This window comes from Mesoplodon bidens (genome assembly GCF_964165515.1).
Source record: "Mesoplodon bidens genome assembly, chromosome: 3".
Classification (NCBI taxonomy): Eukaryota; Metazoa; Chordata; class Mammalia; order Artiodactyla; family Ziphiidae; genus Mesoplodon; species Mesoplodon bidens.
The window spans coordinates 166,792,488-166,809,753 of record NC_138178.1 but is presented as its reverse complement, the minus strand read 5'-3'; the positions used below and the strand labels follow the sequence as shown (position 1 = coordinate 166,809,753).

Sequence of the window (17,266 nt, the reverse complement as noted above, 5' to 3'; positions counted from 1 at the left end):
GGCTAACACATATATACGGAATTAAAAAAAAAAAATGTCATGAAGAACCTAGGGGCAAAACGGGAATAAAGACACAGACCTACTTGAGAATGGACTTGAGGATATGGGGAGGGGGAAGGGTGGGCTGTGACAAGGCGAAAGAGAGGCATGGACGTGTATACACTACCAAACGTAAGGTAGATAGCTAGTGGGAAGCAGCCGCAGAGCACAGGGAGATCAGCTCGGTGCTCTGTGACTGCCTGGAGGGGTGGGATGGGGAGGGTGGGAGGGAGGGAGATGCATGAGGGAAGGGATGTGGGAACAGATGTATATGTATGACTGATTCACTTTGTTATAAAGCAGAAACTAATTAAAAAATTTAAAAATAAATAAAAATAAAAATAAATCCAAATTTCACCAATAAAAAAAAAAAAAACAATATAACAATGGATAGGTTTAGTGCCTGTTAAAGCCTAAACCAAGAGAACCAGTGACATAGAAGGCCACTTTGGGTGGGGTGATCGGGAAAGGCCAGTGGGAGGTGACAGTGACAAGAAGGGGCCCATCTTAGAAGACTGGGGGCGGGGGCAGGGGGAGAGCACGGTTCCCAGAAGCTCCAAAAGTCAGCCACAGGATGTGTCCATCACTGGTTCGGACCTCACAGGTCAGAGCCAGGCTCAGCCATCTGTATCTTTCAGAGACTCCCAGGTGCTTCTCACCCGCGGGCTAGGGGTGAGAATCACCAGTTCCACCCTCAACTGTCTTCAAACACTCCAAGTGTTTGGGTCCTGATATGGACTGAAGGTTTGTGTCTCTCTGAAATTCCTATGTTGAAGCCCTAACCCCCTACTGTGATGGTGTTTGGAGGTGGGGTCTTTAGGTTTATTTGAGTTTATGAGGGTGGAGTCCCTAAGACAGGATTAGCACCCTTATAAGAAGAGGGAGAGAAACCAGAGCTCCAGTTCTCTCTCCACCATGTGGGCACACAGCAAGAAGGCAGCCGTCTGCAAGCCAGGAATGGAACTGGCCAACACCTTGATCTTGGGCTTCCCAGCCTCCAGAACTGTGAGAAATAAATGTCTGCTGTTTAGGCCACCCGGTCTGTAATTTTTTGTGCTGGCAGCCTGAACTAAGACAGCTCCCACAGGGTTCAAAGTCACGGCCCCTCATTCTTAGTTCATGCATTTTGTAGGGGGGGACCCACTGCCTCTGGAGGAAGATAAAAATAGAAAAATAAAACAAAAACCAAACTCCAATCTTGACCACTGAAGGGTATGGAAAAGTCTTTTTTTTTTTTTTTTTTTTTAGCTTCCCTACATTTAAAAAAAGAAACCAAACTGGTTTTCAGGAAAATCACTATGTTAAACCAAGTGTTAGCCTTCATTCAACATTCAAATACTTACTGAAAGCCTACAAAGTGTCAGGCAGTGTTCTAGCCCAGTGCTTCCCAGCCTTTGGTGGGCATGAAACCGTCCCGGGGATCTCATTAGGATGCAGATTCTGATTCTGCAGTAGGTCTGGGGCCTGAGACTCTGCATTCCTAACAAGCTCCCAGGTGAGGCCAACCACGCTGAGCAGCAGGGCTCCAGCCCAGCAAGCATCAACCCTGGCTTCAACTTGGAAGCAGCTGGGGAACTCTGAACAAGTACTGATTTCCAGGCCCCAGCCCCAGACGAAGACAATCAGACACTCCAGGTTTGGGTCCTGGGCATTTCAAAAGTGCTTCAGTGATTTGAACGTGTGGTCAGAATTAAGAATCACTCTTCTGGGCATAGAGCAGTGAGCAAGGTAGCCCTCAAGGGGAGACAGATGATGAATAAGTAAATTATTTTAGATGGAGATACATGTCATAAAAATAACATAGGATAATGTGATGCAGTCAGGGGGGCACTTACACTGAAGCACAAATAATGAGATGGAAACACCGCCAATATCTGGAGAAATGACCCCAGGCTGAGCAAAGAGCCCACTTTCCATCTCAAGTCTTAAGGGATGACTAGAGCAGGGTCTCATACGTGCTTTTAAGAAACAAAACTAAATACTTCTCTGACAGGCGAATAGGAGCACTCAGAGGGGACAGAAAATAAGACATGGTGCCTCCCTGGAGGTTCTTATGGAAACGTGAACTAACGTTTGTTGACCACCTACTGTGGGCGATGCTTCAGCTCTGGGAGCTGACACTGCAGGAAATTCTTCAAGCCCCATCTTCCCACATCCCTGAAAGACCTCATCTGGTAGATCAGGATGGGGGCCCTCTAGCTGGTGGGGAGGGATGCAGAGCAGAAGCTTCAGGGGATGTAAGAACCTTGGGGTTCTTTATGGGTGACTCCTGTAACTGTAGAAAAGACGGCAGCCATTGGCTGCCACCCTGTCACCCCCCTGACACTCTAATGGGAAGGGAGCTCTGGTCCACCTTGGTCACAGCAGCAGCCCCAGAACAGGATGGTTATAAAGCATTGAGGGCCACCTCCTGAAACTGCCCATCCCCAGCTGACTCCCAGGCAGAGTTCGGGGCTGGAGGAGGATGCTTCAGTCCCCTCCCTCCAGAGGCAGAGCCTGTGACTCACGTCTAAGCCAGTCCAGACCCAACACTTCCCTGGCCAAGCAATTGGCTTAGGGAAGTCATGTGACCCAAGCCACGCCACCAGAACCTCGGGGCTTCTGCAGAACTGCCTCAGCCACCAGCACTCTCCCCCAGCATTTTTGGGTCTGAGAGGACATAAAGCCAGAGCTGTGGTCACCACGTCCCCACACTGGCTGACATCTGAGCCCAGAGACAAAAACTGAGTCTCAATACTTCACCTTTGACCTCATGCTTTCAGTGACTAAGCCAATAAATTCCCTTTTTCACTAAACCCAATTTGGGGAGGTTTTCTGTCACTGCAGCAGAGGCCTGCCTCATCTAGACGCTAAGACTCCAAAGAACTGCATCGGAGTCACTCACTGTCCTCCGAGCCCCGTGGGGCTGCTGCCTGGGGACCTCTGCAGTCCTCCTGTGTCAGGACTCTGTCCTCTCTACTCGATTGTGAGCTGCTTGATGACAAGGGCGACCTCTTATGCTTGCTCCTACTCCCCACCAAGTGCCCACTGCAGGGCTGGACACACAACAGCAAGTGTGCGCTACACACTTGTGAAACGGAAAGGAGACTGGATGGTCTCGTGGTCCAGGGACAAGGAGGCTGGAAGGGGAGTCAGGCTTCAGTCCCGCCTGGGCTGGGAGGACAGCGGGGGCAGGTGCACTGGAGCAGGGAGGTCATGAGATCCAGAGTCAGATGACCAAGGGATGCTCCTGCCAGCCAAGAGATCTTGGGAAGTCACTAAACTTCGGAGCCTCGTGTTCCTCATCTTTGCATAAACACTAAGAATTAAAGTGTTTAATATTCAAAAATGCCCTTTCATTCCATCACTTGACCACTATTTACTGAGTCCCTTCTATGTGCAGGACCCTATCCCAGAAACCGTTAAACATTTTGCGGTTTCCCTGCTTCCCTCTCCACAAGGGGGACAAGACCAGTCCTTCCTGCCAAATAGGACTGACTGCTCCATAGTTAGTGGAATAATTTCTGATCAGACAGTATCCTGAAGAGACAAGGGCAACAATGGGGCATAGGAGACTCTATCCTAAGAATGGGGCCCCATCTAAGCCGATGTGCCCAGACTAGATGGGACAGGAGCAACAGGAGGAGGACACGGCCAGCCCACGATGAGGCCATCAATGAGCTAGAAACCAGTCAAAAATGCACTCACCCTGATTCTTTACCCAGAGTAGCTAAGTCTTCCTTTCATGGATGGTGCTCATTTTAGCCTCTCAAGTGCCTAGAGAGGATGGACCCATACATAGTTCCTGGCCTTACACACGTTCATGGCTTAGTCCTGCACATGCGCCGGCCACTTCTGGCTGATGGAAAAATATGCTGGAGGAGGTGAAAAGACAGGACGGGCACCACTGTCCACTGGGTCACCAAGATAGATGGGAGTTTAATGGGAATCCCAGCTGCTTCTCTGCAAGTTCACCCAGTCCCATCCCCATCAAGCAGAGGATGAACCGTTTAGAGGTTTACCAAGACCTCCGTGTCCCAAATGGACTTCTCAGACGGCACCCTGAGGGAAGGGAAGTTGATGGTGTAGAAAACAGGCTCTGAGGGAAGGCCCTGGCCTTCTTCAGTGCATGGAACTAACCAAACATTTCACACCCACAGGCCTAGGTTCCAGTGCCAGCTTCCCCACTTGTTAGGTTCATGACTTTGAGTGACTCGTGTCTCCTCCCTAGATGTTTTCTGACCTGTAAAATGCAGATAAGACCTGCCTATGAAAATAAGACATGGGAAGACTGCCATCCTAACCTGGTCCCTTGGCCTGGGTTTCTAGTTCCTTTTGCACACAGCCCCATACAGAGCCTTACCAGATTCTTCCAACAACCCTGGAGTAGGAGGCCAAGTACTATTCTGCCCATATTACAGGTGAGAAAACAGACACCTAAAAAGATGGACTTGCCCGGCAACTTGGTGGAAAAGCCAGGTAGTACCCATCTACAGTAAAACCTCATAGGGTCTGGAGAAAAAGGAATTTTTAGGAGGGAATTTACATTCCCACCTCCTACACTGTTGGTGGGAATGTAAATTGGTGCAGCCACTATGGAGAACAATATGGAGGTTCCTTAAAAAACTAAAAATAGAGCTACCATATGATCCTGTAATCCCACTCCTGGGCATCTATCTGGAGAAAATCATAAATCGAAATGATACAAGCACCCCAATGTTCATAGCAGCACTATTTACAATAGCCAAGACATGGAAGCAGCCTAAAGGTCTACCAACAGGTAAATGGATAAAGAAGATGTGGTATATATACACAATGGAGTATTACTCAGCCATAAAAAAGAATCAAATAATGTCATTTGCAGCAACATGGATGGACCTAGAGATTGTCATATTAACTGAAGAAAGTCAAAGACAAATATCATGTGGTATCACTTACATGTGGAATCTTAAAAAATGATACAAATGAACTTATTTACAAAACAGAAATAGACTCACAGACACAGAAAACAAACTGACGGTTACCAAAGGGGATAGCGGGGTGGGGGTAAATTAGGAATCTGGGATTAACAGATACACACATTACTGTACATAAAATAGGTAAACAACAAGGACGTACAGTATAGCACAGGGAACTATACTCAATATCTTGTAATAACCTATAATGGAAAAGAATCTGAAAAAGAATAGATATATATGTATAACTGAATCACTCTGCTATACACTTGAAACACAACACTGTAAATTAACTATACTTAAATTTAAAAAAAATAAGAAAATAAAACCTCATAGCTCCCAAAGAGCTTCTGAATGCATCATCCCACTGAGTCCTTCTCACTAAGACCCCCAAGTTAGGGAGCCAGAGCTAAAACCTAGGACTGGCCTGTCTGAGGCCCGGGCAGCTTCCGTTCGCTGGCCCATACAGGTTCTGAGAAGAAATCTCCACCCATTTAAGCAAAGCCTGCCTCTGGCAGGAGAACAGACGAGATGTCATCACTGGGTCCCTACAGCCTCTGACCGCCTGGAGAAGTCTGAAGAGGCCCATCGAACCACCTCCCAGGGCGAGCAGAACCCATCTACCAAGCTGCAATGCTAGCTGGAACTCCTCTTCCAGAGAAGGGGCCGCAGCAACCCAGCGTGTCCCACCCCCGCAGCGACCCTGGGTGGTATGACCCTGGTGAGTCATCCCAAAGTGCCCTCTGCCAGAGCAGCAGGGTTTGTGTCCCTGAAGCTCCATCAGATGGACACAGAGAGCAAAAGGGAAAGAAAACAAAGACACCCAGGCAAACAGAATTGCGGGAGCTGGGGCGGAACACTGAGCCTTTAGGAGCATTGTGAGAACAAAAAATGAGAATTTAAAACTCTCAAATGTGATCTTTTCAGCTGTTGGATAAAGAAAGTACTGGAGTTGCTTAGCAGCACGACTGATTAACGTCTGTATGTTACCTTTCAACGCCTTATAGCTACCCTTTCCTACTCAGGGTCACAAAACCACCTTTTCTCAGCTCTGGCTATAATTGTCCACATACACACCATCTCCAGACCCTGCCAAATGCCTTAGGGGAAGAATCTATCTCTTACCTGGATCTGTGCAGTTCTTAGCTGTCTGAGTCCCATTCACTGGTGCCATCAGCCTTCTACTTCTCCATGTGTCTGGTAAAACATGTTTGCTAGCAGAAGCTGTTTTGTGCCCTGGATTGGAAAATAAGTCACAAACACCATTAGATCAACATGGCGCCTGCATTCTCACAATGGCCTTACATGCCTGTATCTAGCTATATCAGCAACAGCCCCGTTTGATTATTTAGAGCCATCTGTAAGGAGTGATACAATGACTGGAAGCACAGTATCACCTGCTCACCTACAGTAATCTGCTTCCTAGATCTAGTTCATTGTTTCTAGTCCCAGATTGGTCAGCATGTGATCTGACCTTGGCCAAGACTGCTCCAGTCTCAGCCCTTCACAGGTGCAACAAAGGGTTTAGATAGGTGACCATGAAGTTCTTAGCCAGTAAACATGCTCAGGCATTCCTGCCCTGAAGGATAAAGTCAGCAAACAGGTGGAGAAAGTTGATGGGGTCTGGCCCGCGGCTTCTCACCCTTGAATGTGCACACAAATCACCTGGGAACCTTGTTAAAATGCAGATTCTGATTCAGTAGGTCTGGCCCACAACCCAAGATTCTACGCTAACAAGCTCCCAGGTGACACTGATTCTGTTGGTCCAAGGGCCATACTGAGTAACAAGGGAGATCACCGGTATGGATGCCGATGACCAAGCGCAGCTAAACTCCTAAAGGCCTTCCTGATCCAGCAAATAAAAATGATTCTCACTTTAAGATCTTCAAAGTATTCATTTACCTCTCCTGATGTGCATACTGCTTCAGCTGGATAATAATACCTCTTCTATAATGCTGACATCTAGGAGCCTCTAGGTATTTTGTTATTTCTTGTGTGTGACTGAGGAAGAACACACACCAACTTGCCCAACTGCAAAGCACCAGGTACTAAGGTGTTCAAATAACCTTTCTGGATTTCTGTTGGGAAGGGCCAGTTTTTGACCTTTTACCCTCAAAGCACAAAGTTTGGGTTTTGAAAGGCAGTATTAAAGAGTTCAGTCAAGTTCCACCTGATTTTTATCAATATGAACCTCTCTAAATTGTCCCTAACTGCTCAAGAAGGTACCATCTGCTTTATTCCCCATGTCCAGGTTGCTAAATCATGCCATTTCTTTCATTTTTTAAAATGTTAGACAGTAATCGGGGAAAAAAGCATATATACATATGTATATACACACACACATATGTATAACTGAATCACTTTGCTGTGCAGCTGAAACTCACACATTATAAATCAACTATACTTCAAGTAAAAATTTTTTAAATAAAGTTTCTAGAGGACATTAAAAATTAAAATAGAATACTAAAAAAACAATACTAGGAGGTCCACAGCATCCAACTAAACATGGGAATGTTAGCCACCTGAATGTCTTCTGAAGCTTCCGCCTAGGCGCACATCCGCCACTCCCTTCCCTAAACATATTTTTTGTAAGTTTCTTTTTCTCTCCATCTTAAATTTGTATATCCTAAGTAACTCCCAAATCCCTCAGTCTCTCCTTGGATGAAGGACCGTGGCTAGTGGTTCCAGGCACAAGCCGGTCCCGTGGGGATTAAGAGGAGTTGAGAAACGATGCTGAAACACAGCAGCAACCTCCCGAGGGGACAGACTGCCCCAACATTTTTAGGGTTTGGAGAAGACGCGTCAGGACACCCAGGGCGCCCCTTTGGCAGGGGCGAGGGGAGAGCTGAGCCTCAGAATCTGGGTTTTCGAGGGACGCGGAGAACAACCTTCTCCGCTCCGCAAAATGGAAATTGGTCCACTTAGTCTCGTCCGCCCCAGTCCAAGAGAATCCACACCTGGACCCCGCCGCTGCGCTGTCCACACTCCCTGGGCACCCCAGGGACAGAACTCCGGCGCCGAGGGGGCCAGTGGTTCAGGCTTTCGCCTTAGTAACACAGACCTGCAGCCGCGTTCTGAGGCCCCAGGGACCGCGCGCAGCTCAGGGGAACAGGCACCACAGCTCAGAGAGTCGATATCAGCCCTCCTGGGTGCGCTCTACCTGCCTGGTGTGGAAGGGACTGGATGAACCCTTGAGGCCAACCTGACTGGGAAGGAAAGGAAGACCTCTCGGAGCTGCCCCGCGGCTTTCCAGCCCAAGCCCCCCAACTCCCGGGGCAGGCCCGCACCAGTACCTACCCCAGCTGCCAAAGAGGCCAGACGCACAGCACACCAGGGCCAAAATCGCGCACACGAAGGCAACTTGCTGCCTCAGCATCTCTCGTCTCCTGCGAACTTTGCGCGGCCGCGGGGGGCCGCGGAGCGCCATCCCGGAGCGCCTGGATGCCGTCTCTGGCAGAGGATGGGGAGCCCCACTGGCCGGAGTGCTATCTGTGGCGGAGCGGCGTGGACTGGAGCGGGCGACGCGAGGCTCAGAGGCGAAGGGCTAGGCTACGGGCCAAAAAGCTTCACGGCCCGCGGGCGAGCTCGGCGGGGAAGCCCAGAGTGGGGAGTGGAGGTGCAGGCGCGCGACGCGGCCGGAGCTCAGAGTCCCGCGCGCGGCGTGCGCGCTCCGCTCACCGTGGCTCCGTGGCGAGGAGGCGACGCCGGCACGGTGGTGCTGGCGGCCCTGGCTCGCAGGGCTGGCGCAGCCCTGGCGCTGGTGCCCCTTACCTGCCCGCTCAGCCTCGGCGCCCTCGCCCGGCCGCAGCCCCGGTAGCACTCAGTGTGCCCCCGTGCCCCGCGCCGCCGCTCGCACTCGCAGCATCCTCCCCCTCCAAGTTTGGCGGCAGCCGCCGGCCAGCGATGTTTCCCTGCTTCCCGGCGAGCCAAGCCCCAGCGGCCCAGTGCGCTCAGACGGGGAGGCAGGCGGGACGCGCGGGACCTGCAACCCTCGCCGCTAGCAGCCTCGACGACGGCCCTCCGGGGGCGAGCTCTCCCCGGGAACTTTCTCTCCGGCTGCTGGCGCCTGCGTCTGCGAGGCCGTGGAGCCTCCCGCCCGCAGCTCTCGCCTCCCTTCTCCTCCCCTCCTGCCCGCCTCTCACCCCCCCCCACCCCCCGCCTCCCCAGCACGTGTACTCCTCCCCTAGGGCGCACTCGCCCGGGCTCTCCTCCCTTCCCCCGTGAGGCTCAACCACTGACCCACACAATCACCCTCCTTCTCCCTTTTTCTCTCCCCCCCCCCGCCCCTATGGAGCCGAAACAAGCCCTTCTCTAACCCTCCGAGGCTTCTGCAGAGAGGAACGGGTTATGGCACCGCAGGGACTCTGGGAACAAGGGTTTCAGTAGAGCGATCGCTCTAGTCCGGGCTCTGCACGACCCCCGAGGCGACCCGAGACCGCCACGACCCCCGCCCCCGGAGCGGGAGATGCAAGAGAAGAGTAATTGCTCGAGCAGAGCTAACAAACAGGCTTGCACCAAGCCGACGAGCGCCCGCGCCCCCAGGGCCGGTTCCTCCAGGGCTCTCGGGGCGGGCTGGGGAGCCGGCGGCGGGCGCTACGCCGACCTGCACAAAGCTGGAGACCCGGCAGAGAGAAACCCGAGAGTTCTGCGCCCCACGGGGTTTCTGGGTTTTGTTTTGTTTTTCCTCCTTTTCTCTGATCGGCTCTCTAGTGTAAACCACTCTAAAAAATGGGGCAGGAGGGAGAATTTCAGAAGCGCAGCAGCTGAGTTGAAATCCAGGTGCAAGCGGGTGGTGGGGACCTTTAGCGGAAGGGCCTCAGCCCAGAGGGTTTGTGGCTACCCTGGGGATGATTTCCTTCCCTGGCCAACTCATCAAGCCCCTAGTTAGGGCCTGCCAGGGGTTAAGTCCACTTAAAATCCTTTTTGGAACAAGGCCAGCTCTGTTTAATTAAATAAATACCCACTGAGTGCGGGATTAATGCCAAGTGCCAGCCAGAGAACAAAACAAAACAACCAAAAAATGTGTAAGATCCAGTTCCTGCTTTCAAGGAACCCCAAAGCAAAGGGGAGCCAGACCCTTAGATAAATGCCTGTTTAATAGCGTCAGTTCTAAAAGTCACTGTTTTTGCGGAATGTGTGTTATTCCATCGCTACTCAAAATGTGGTCCACAGCAGCATAAACATTGCCTGGGAGCTTGCAAGAAATTCAGGCTCTAAGTTTCCAGCCCAGACCTACTGAGTCAGAATGTGCATTTTTAACAAGACCCCCTGGAGATGTGTGTGCACATTCAAGTGTCAGAAGCATGGCCCTTTCAAATCTGTCCCAATGCTTCTAGTGGGGCACCATCTTCACAGTTCCACTTGGACTGACCAAGCAAGGAGAATTTTGCTTGTGCTAGCCTGGCATAGTGACACAGGTGAGAGGTACCTGGAGGGCCAGGGGAAGGAGAAGATTCACTAATTATTTTCAGTAGTCCCACGGATACTGAAGGCATGAGCACAAGACTAATTGCAGTAGAAACCCCTAGAGGAAATGAAATGGAAAAGACCGGGGTTGCCCTTGTGTAGAACAGCTCAGGATTCTGTTTTGTCTCTAGAGCAGCCTTACCATCGAGGATCTCCCTGTATATGGGTGACCTCTACCAAGCATACCTGCCGGTGACAAAAAGGACACTTTTCATATGTTTGAAGAATTTTCTTCTTATTGACCAGACTGTACAAGGATTGCTATTTATCACTAACAAATAAAAGACCACAGAACAGTGTTAAATGGGCATTTGGAAAGCTAGCCAAGAGCCCTTGGCATTGTATTTTCACCAAAGGAAAAAGTTAAAGCGATAATATACTATTGTCCCGCCGTAAGACAGCATTTGGGTCACATTGGTTAAAGCATCTCTAATGAACAAAATGGCATCTTATTATACATGCACCCCAATGTTCATTGCAGCACATTTACAATAGCCAAGACATAGAAGCAACCTAAATGCCCATTGATAAATGAATGTATAAAAAAGATGTGGTATATTTATACAATGGAATATTACTCAGCCATAAAAAATGAAATGATGCCATTTGCAGCAATACAGATGGACCTGGAGATTATCATACTAAGTGAAGAAAGCCAGGCAGAGAAAGACAAATATTTTATGATATCACTTATCTGTGGAATCTAAAAAAATAATACAAATGAACTTATCTACAAGACAGAATTAGACCCAGAGACATAGAAAACAAAATTATGGTTACTAAAGGGAAAAGTGGGGTGGGGGGGAGGATAAATTAGGAGTTTGGGATAAACATATGTATACCACTATATATCAAATAGATAACCAACAAGGATCTACTGTATAGCACAGGGAACTATACTCAATATATTGTAATAACCTGTAAGGGAAAAGAATCTGAAAAAGAATATCTATCTATCTATATATATAGGTATGTGTGTATATATCTATATATATGCATATATGTATAACTGAATCACTGCTGTACACCTGAAACTAATACATTATTATTTTTTTACATCTTTATTGGAGTATAATTGCTTTACAATGGTGTGTTAGTTTCTGCTTTATAACAAAGTGAATCAGTTATACATATACATATGTTCCCATATCTCTTCCCTCTTGCATCTCCCTCCCTCCCACCCTCCCTATCCCACCCCTCCAGGCGGTCACAAAGCACCAACCTGATCTCCCTGTGCTATGCAGCTGCTTCCCACTAGCTATCTATTTTACGTTTGGTAGTGTATATATGTCCATGCCTCTCTCTCGCTTTGTCACACCTTACCCTTCCCCCTCCCCATATCCTCAAGTCCATTCTCTAGTAGGTCTGTGTCTTTATTCCTGTCTTACCCCTAGGTTCTTCATGACATTTTTTTAATTCTTAAATTCCATATATATGTGTTAGCATAAGGTATTTGTCTTTCTCTTTCTGACTTACTTCACTCTGTATGACAGACTCTAGGTCTATTCACCTCACTACAAAAATACAACGTTATAAATCAACTATACTTCCATTAAAAAAACTTATTGAAGCTTAAAAAATGGCATCTTATTACTAGGATTTAGTATTTTCCTAAAACTTGTGTCCATGGAGCTCATGTAGGGCTGGCAAAAACAGACATTTCTGAATCCAAAACAGGCCAGAGGAGTCGTCAGGTGTCTGTCCTTAAGCATTTAGTCAGCTCTTTAATAGAATGTTTCTTTGACATCTTTCACCTGCTCTCCATTAATAGAACCTTGGAATAATTTCACATGCACAAATGGATTCCTTTTATCTAACAGTTTAAAAAGCAATTCATTTGAAATTGTACTTTTTGCTTCATTTAAATACTGCCCATTACCAAATAGCCTTTGCTGCAGCTCTAATGACTCACCCTGCAGAAGAGAGAATTGGATTTTATGTACCTTTCAGATTCAAAGCATCCTGGAGCATTTTCTAAGCAAGGCCATGGAGACAAATGGAAAGTGCATTTCTGGGTTTATCTTAGTTAGCCTAGTTGTGGCTTCAATGACATTGGATTCTGAGTATCCCCTCTGCAACAGTATTTTCTGTGATGTGACATAGTAGGAGACTGTCCACATGACCCATTTTCAGCATTTTGATAGGAAGGCTCAGTCTGTGCAGATAGGTACACTATATTTTTTCTTAAATATTCATTCCTATGACATGAAGAGCCTCACCATTTAATTCATCATCTTACTCGGTTTTTTTCCGAGTTTACTTAAACGACCTTCTCCATGAATTGTAATTCCTCCTGCTGTGTCTTCCAGATAGCTGTATCAGTTGGCACCGCCTAGGGCAGCAGTTCTCAAACTTGACTGTGCTTTAGAATCCCCTGGAGGGCTTGTTAAAACTCAGATTGCTAAGCCCCACCCCAGGGTTTCAGCTTCAGTAAGTCTGGGGTGGGGCCTGAGAATTTGTATTTCTAACAAGTTCCCAGGTGAAGCTGATACTACTGGTCCAGGAACCACATTTTGAGAACCACTGGGCTAGGTTATGCTGTGGTAACCACAAAAAACGGTAAAACAACAAAAGTTTGCTTCAGGGTAGCAGAATATTCGACTCCAAAACATGCTACTTTGGCATAAGGATTATTTTGAGCTGAAGGCAAATAAGAAGAAGCAAATACAAGAAAAACGTCCCCTATTTGCCTAAATGTAGGAAATAAATCTGTAGAGATTATTTCCCTATGCTCTGTGCCAGGAAGGACAGAAGTTAATCACTGGCGACAACTCTAGATCCTTATCAGCCCAGGGACAGCACCAGAGGAATCTATCTACAAACCTTGCTAAAACTCACCCTGGGCTTCCCTGGTGGCGCGGTGGTTGAGAGTCCATCTGCCGATGCAGGGGACACGGGTTCGTGCCCCGGTCCGGGAAGATCCCACATGCCGCGGAGCGGCTGGGCCCGTGAGCCATGGCCGCTGGGCCTGCGCATCCGGAGCCTGTGCTCCACAACGGGAGAGGCCGCAACAGTGAGAGGCCGGCATACCACAAAAAAAAAAAAAAAAAAAAAAATTGCCCTTACCCGCCATTGATCTCCCCTTATATTTGCCTTCTCACAATTTGCCACCCATGGAAGCACGAAACGTCTTTCCTTTGTCTTCTCACGTCTCTAAAGATGTACTTTTACTTTGTTAAAATGCTATATAAACCCAAATTCTTACCACCCCTTTGAATTACTAATTACTGGGTAATCCCATGTGTATGCACAATGCACAGGTGAATAAACTTCTGTTTGGTTTTCTCTTGTTAATCTGTCCTTTGTTGGTCTAATTTACAAGGCCCCAGCCAATGAACCTAAGATAGGTGGAGGGAAAATAGTTTTTCCTCCTCTACATTTCTTGTCTATCAAGAGGTGTGTGTCTTGAGGGCAGTTACTCATGTTCTTAGGAACAGCCACAGTCTCAAATATTGCTGCTCGCCATGTCAGAGGGAGGAGAGCCCACTGGAGGGTCTTGAGCTGGCAGCTGAGGACTCTGGACTCTGCACACGGCTGCTCACCACTCAGTGGCCAAAGCCAGGCACGTGGCCCCAGCAACATGGGCAGGTCTGGAAGTGCGCTTCTTCCACTACAGGCTGAACTCTGCACTCTGCAGTGGACAGCCCCCATGACAACCACACCAGGGCAAACCTCATCCCACTTCCTTGCTTTCTGGGACCTTTCTTGGCCACCCCTTCCCCCTCCCTGGTAGAGTTGGTCCAGCTTGTTGCAAAGCCCCTGACGTACATCTCCATTATAGTAGTTACATCACATGGTCTTGTGAAATGGGAGAGAGTATCTGTCTCCTCCTGGCCAGTGAGGACCTCAAGGACCTGCTGTCTTGTCTGCAGCTCTGAACACAGTATCCAGCACATTAGGTACTTAATAAATGATGTATTTATAGAATGAATGAATATACACATTTTGGTTACAATGTGAAGAAGGTAAAAAATACTTGTCCTGTTAGGAGGTGCCCCCTCTCACCATCACTTCAGCACCACCCCAAGGTCCCATTCATCTTCACTGTCAAGGTTACCAGTGACCTGTGGAGACATCTCAGCAGAACTGGACACTCTTGAACACACCCTTCTTTTTTTTTTTTTAATATTAAGAAAGAAAAACTTTTTAATGATTAATAGATCCATTTAAACAACAGTACATATAGTCATCATTGCCAGACTTAATATGAGATGTTAAATGTTTGATCCAATTTTCCTTCCCGGATAAGTTTTTCTTTCCTATCTTTGTCCATTTTGAAAACACAGTACCAGAAGAGGAGGGGCCCAATTCCAAACAGAGCTCCTAAAAGTGAGGTCTTGGGAGTGGGTCTGAAATTGGGATAGATATTTGCTAATCTCGCATAGGTCCAACGAATCAAGGCAGCATCTTCGATGACCCCATGACGGCTGGGGTCGATGTACTGAAGCAGGTACTCCCGTTTAAGCCGGGATCTTACGGCCAAACGCTCGGCTTGTGCCTTCCGAGTTTCCGGAGATACGTCGTATTCAGCTGGGTCAAGGGTAGTGGGCAGGGTCGCCAGGTGCGACGGCTTGTACCTGGGGAACGACATCTTGACGACCCGGCGCGCAACTGCGCCTAAACACACCCTTCTTAAAACCGTCACACCCTTAACTTTTTTAACAGGGTGTGCTTATGGCTTTTCTCTTCCTTCTCCAACCGGCTCTTCCCTCGGCCCTCTATGCCTCTGTTCTAGGCCCTCTTTTTTTCTCTCTTTACACCCCTCTTCCCAGGAGAGCTCATCAGTTCTCTGGCTGGAGTTATTTGCTCTCCGCTGCTGACTCGTAAGTCTGTATCTGGAGCTGGAGTCTTTTCAGGAATTCCGACCCGCGCGTCAGGAATCTGAGGCTCATCCTTGTCTTCCTGCCTCTCCCGCACTTCCTTCCAGTCCATCGTCACTCAGGCCTCAGGTTTGTCCCCTTATTGCCATCCCCATGATCACCTCTGGCTCCATGCCTCACCTGCGCCCCTCGGCAGCCTTCTTAACCAGTGTCTCTAACCCCAGTCTTTCCATCACATTCCTTCCTCCAACCAGCAGCTAGGGTAAAAGGGAAAATCCGGTGATGTCCCTTCCTCCCATAAAAGCTTCAGAGACTCCCTGCTGCTCTCAAGCTAGACTTCCAGCTCCCGAGCTTGACATACAAGATCCTGCATGATCTAATCAGTATTTTCAACATTGGCTGCACATTCAAATCGCCTGGGGGGCTTTTAAACCACCTGGGGGCAGGAAGTGGGCATTGGTATTTTATCCAAGTGTGTTCTCTCTACCCTGCTCCCAACCCTCCCAGCTCCTCCAGCCCAATCTCTCATTATTCCCTTCCTTTCACTCCAGGCTCCAGCCACTCAGAATCTCTTTCAGGTTCTTTCTTGCTCTTCAGAGGTGACCCTTGTTTCATTTTCCTTGAACAGTCTTCCCACCTCCAAAGCCCCCTTTGCCTGATGGTATGGACTGAATGTTTGTGTCCCTACAGAATTCACATGTTGAAACCTACTGTCAAATGTGATGGTGTTAGGAGGTGGGGCCTTTGGGAGGTGACTAGGTCATGAGGGTGGGGCCCTCATGGATGGGATTAGTGCCCTTATAAAAGGGACCCCCAGAGAGCTCCACCTCCCCTTGTGAGGACACAGCAAGAAGACAGCCATCTATGAACCAGGAAGTGGATCTCATCAGACGCTGAATCTGCTGGCACCATGATCTTGGACTTTCCAGCCTTCAGAACTCTGAGAAATAAATTTCTGTTGTTTATGAGCCACCCAGTCTGGGTATTTGTGTTATAGCGGCCTGAACTAAGACACCTGGCTAACTCTTTCTGTTGCTTCCAACCTTAAAGGAGATATCATTTCCTCTGGGAAGCCTTCCAGGACCACAGAAGTCTGAGTTAAGAGCCCCCTCTTCTATATTTTTATGGTGGCTTGTACTTCTATCAAATAATTCATCATGCTGCATTGTAATTGCCTATTTCCTTGTGTATGGTTTCCAGCAGACTCTAAGCTCTGTGGGGACAGGAACCATGTCTCCCCTGCACACATCTCCCCTCACTGGACTTAGTAGGTCCTCAGCAAATACTCATGGAAGGAAGGGACAAGCGTACCTGTTCCACATTCAGCAAATAGGACTTGATCTGTTATGTTCCTCCCACTGGCATCTGCCATATGCAGTGTTTTCACCATCTCGTGTCTTTTGATCCCCATAGTAGCCCTGGGGAATAGGCAGCGGCAGAATTAGCATCCGCATTTTATGGATGCTTCAGGAAGCTGAGGCTCCTGACAGTTAAGTGGCCCACTTAAGTTTGCACAAGGAGTTAGAGGTACAGCTAGGATGTGAACCTGGTCTTCTGCCCATTAGCCATACCCTTCACCAACGACACCATGCTACAGCTACTCGTTCTGATAGGTGTGCTAACTAGCTCTTTGGGTAGAGATAGAAGGCTATATATGATATCCCTGTTTCCTTCCTGGTCATCTCCTGGTTACTGACTGATGGTGGGAACTCTCAGCCAAGGCCAACTAGCAGAGGAAAGATGCTCAAACAGGCTGAGCCTGGGGGTTCCCTGAAATCAAGTTATGCAGCTGCTCTATGTTTTGTAAATCTTATTCTCAGATTTCTTGGATTTAAACAAGGGAATGACCAATCCCTTTGCTCACATGTATTGAACCCCTAACTGTACAGCACTTACCACACCATAAGCCTATGAACAATGTTGTCAGTTAAAGACCAACTACTGTGGAAAAGAAATCCAGCACTAGAGAGTCATAGAGAACAAGCAGTTTCTTTTATGCAAGAGTCC

At 48.3% G+C, this 17,266-nt stretch overlaps 2 protein-coding genes across 3 annotated transcripts in view; both read right to left on the bottom strand.

The window, feature by feature from the left end:
• The window catches only part of SLC24A4 (solute carrier family 24 member 4), a gene marked incomplete at both ends in the record, with an annotated part of 190,702 nt that extends 182,302 nt beyond the window's left edge, over window positions 1-8,400 (bottom strand). For both annotated transcript variants that reach the window (XM_081230323.1, XM_081230324.1), the window contains 2 exons: window positions 6,099-6,209; window positions 8,271-8,400. In XM_081230323.1, coding sequence (XP_081086449.1) covers window positions 6,099-6,209; window positions 8,271-8,400 — 241 coding nt within the window. The remainder of the gene's footprint in view (window positions 1-6,098; window positions 6,210-8,270) is intronic.
• A 6,221-nt stretch (window positions 8,401-14,621) lies between these two features.
• LOC308614266 (NADH dehydrogenase [ubiquinone] 1 beta subcomplex subunit 4-like) lies at window positions 14,622-15,030 on the bottom strand (the record flags this gene model as incomplete). Its single annotated transcript, XM_081228569.1, has 1 exon — window positions 14,622-15,030. The coding sequence occupies one exon, from the start codon at window positions 15,028-15,030 to the stop codon at window positions 14,641-14,643; it is 390 nt and encodes a 129-aa protein (XP_081084695.1). The 3' UTR covers window positions 14,622-14,640.
• Window positions 15,031-17,266: the final 2,236 nt, after the last annotated feature.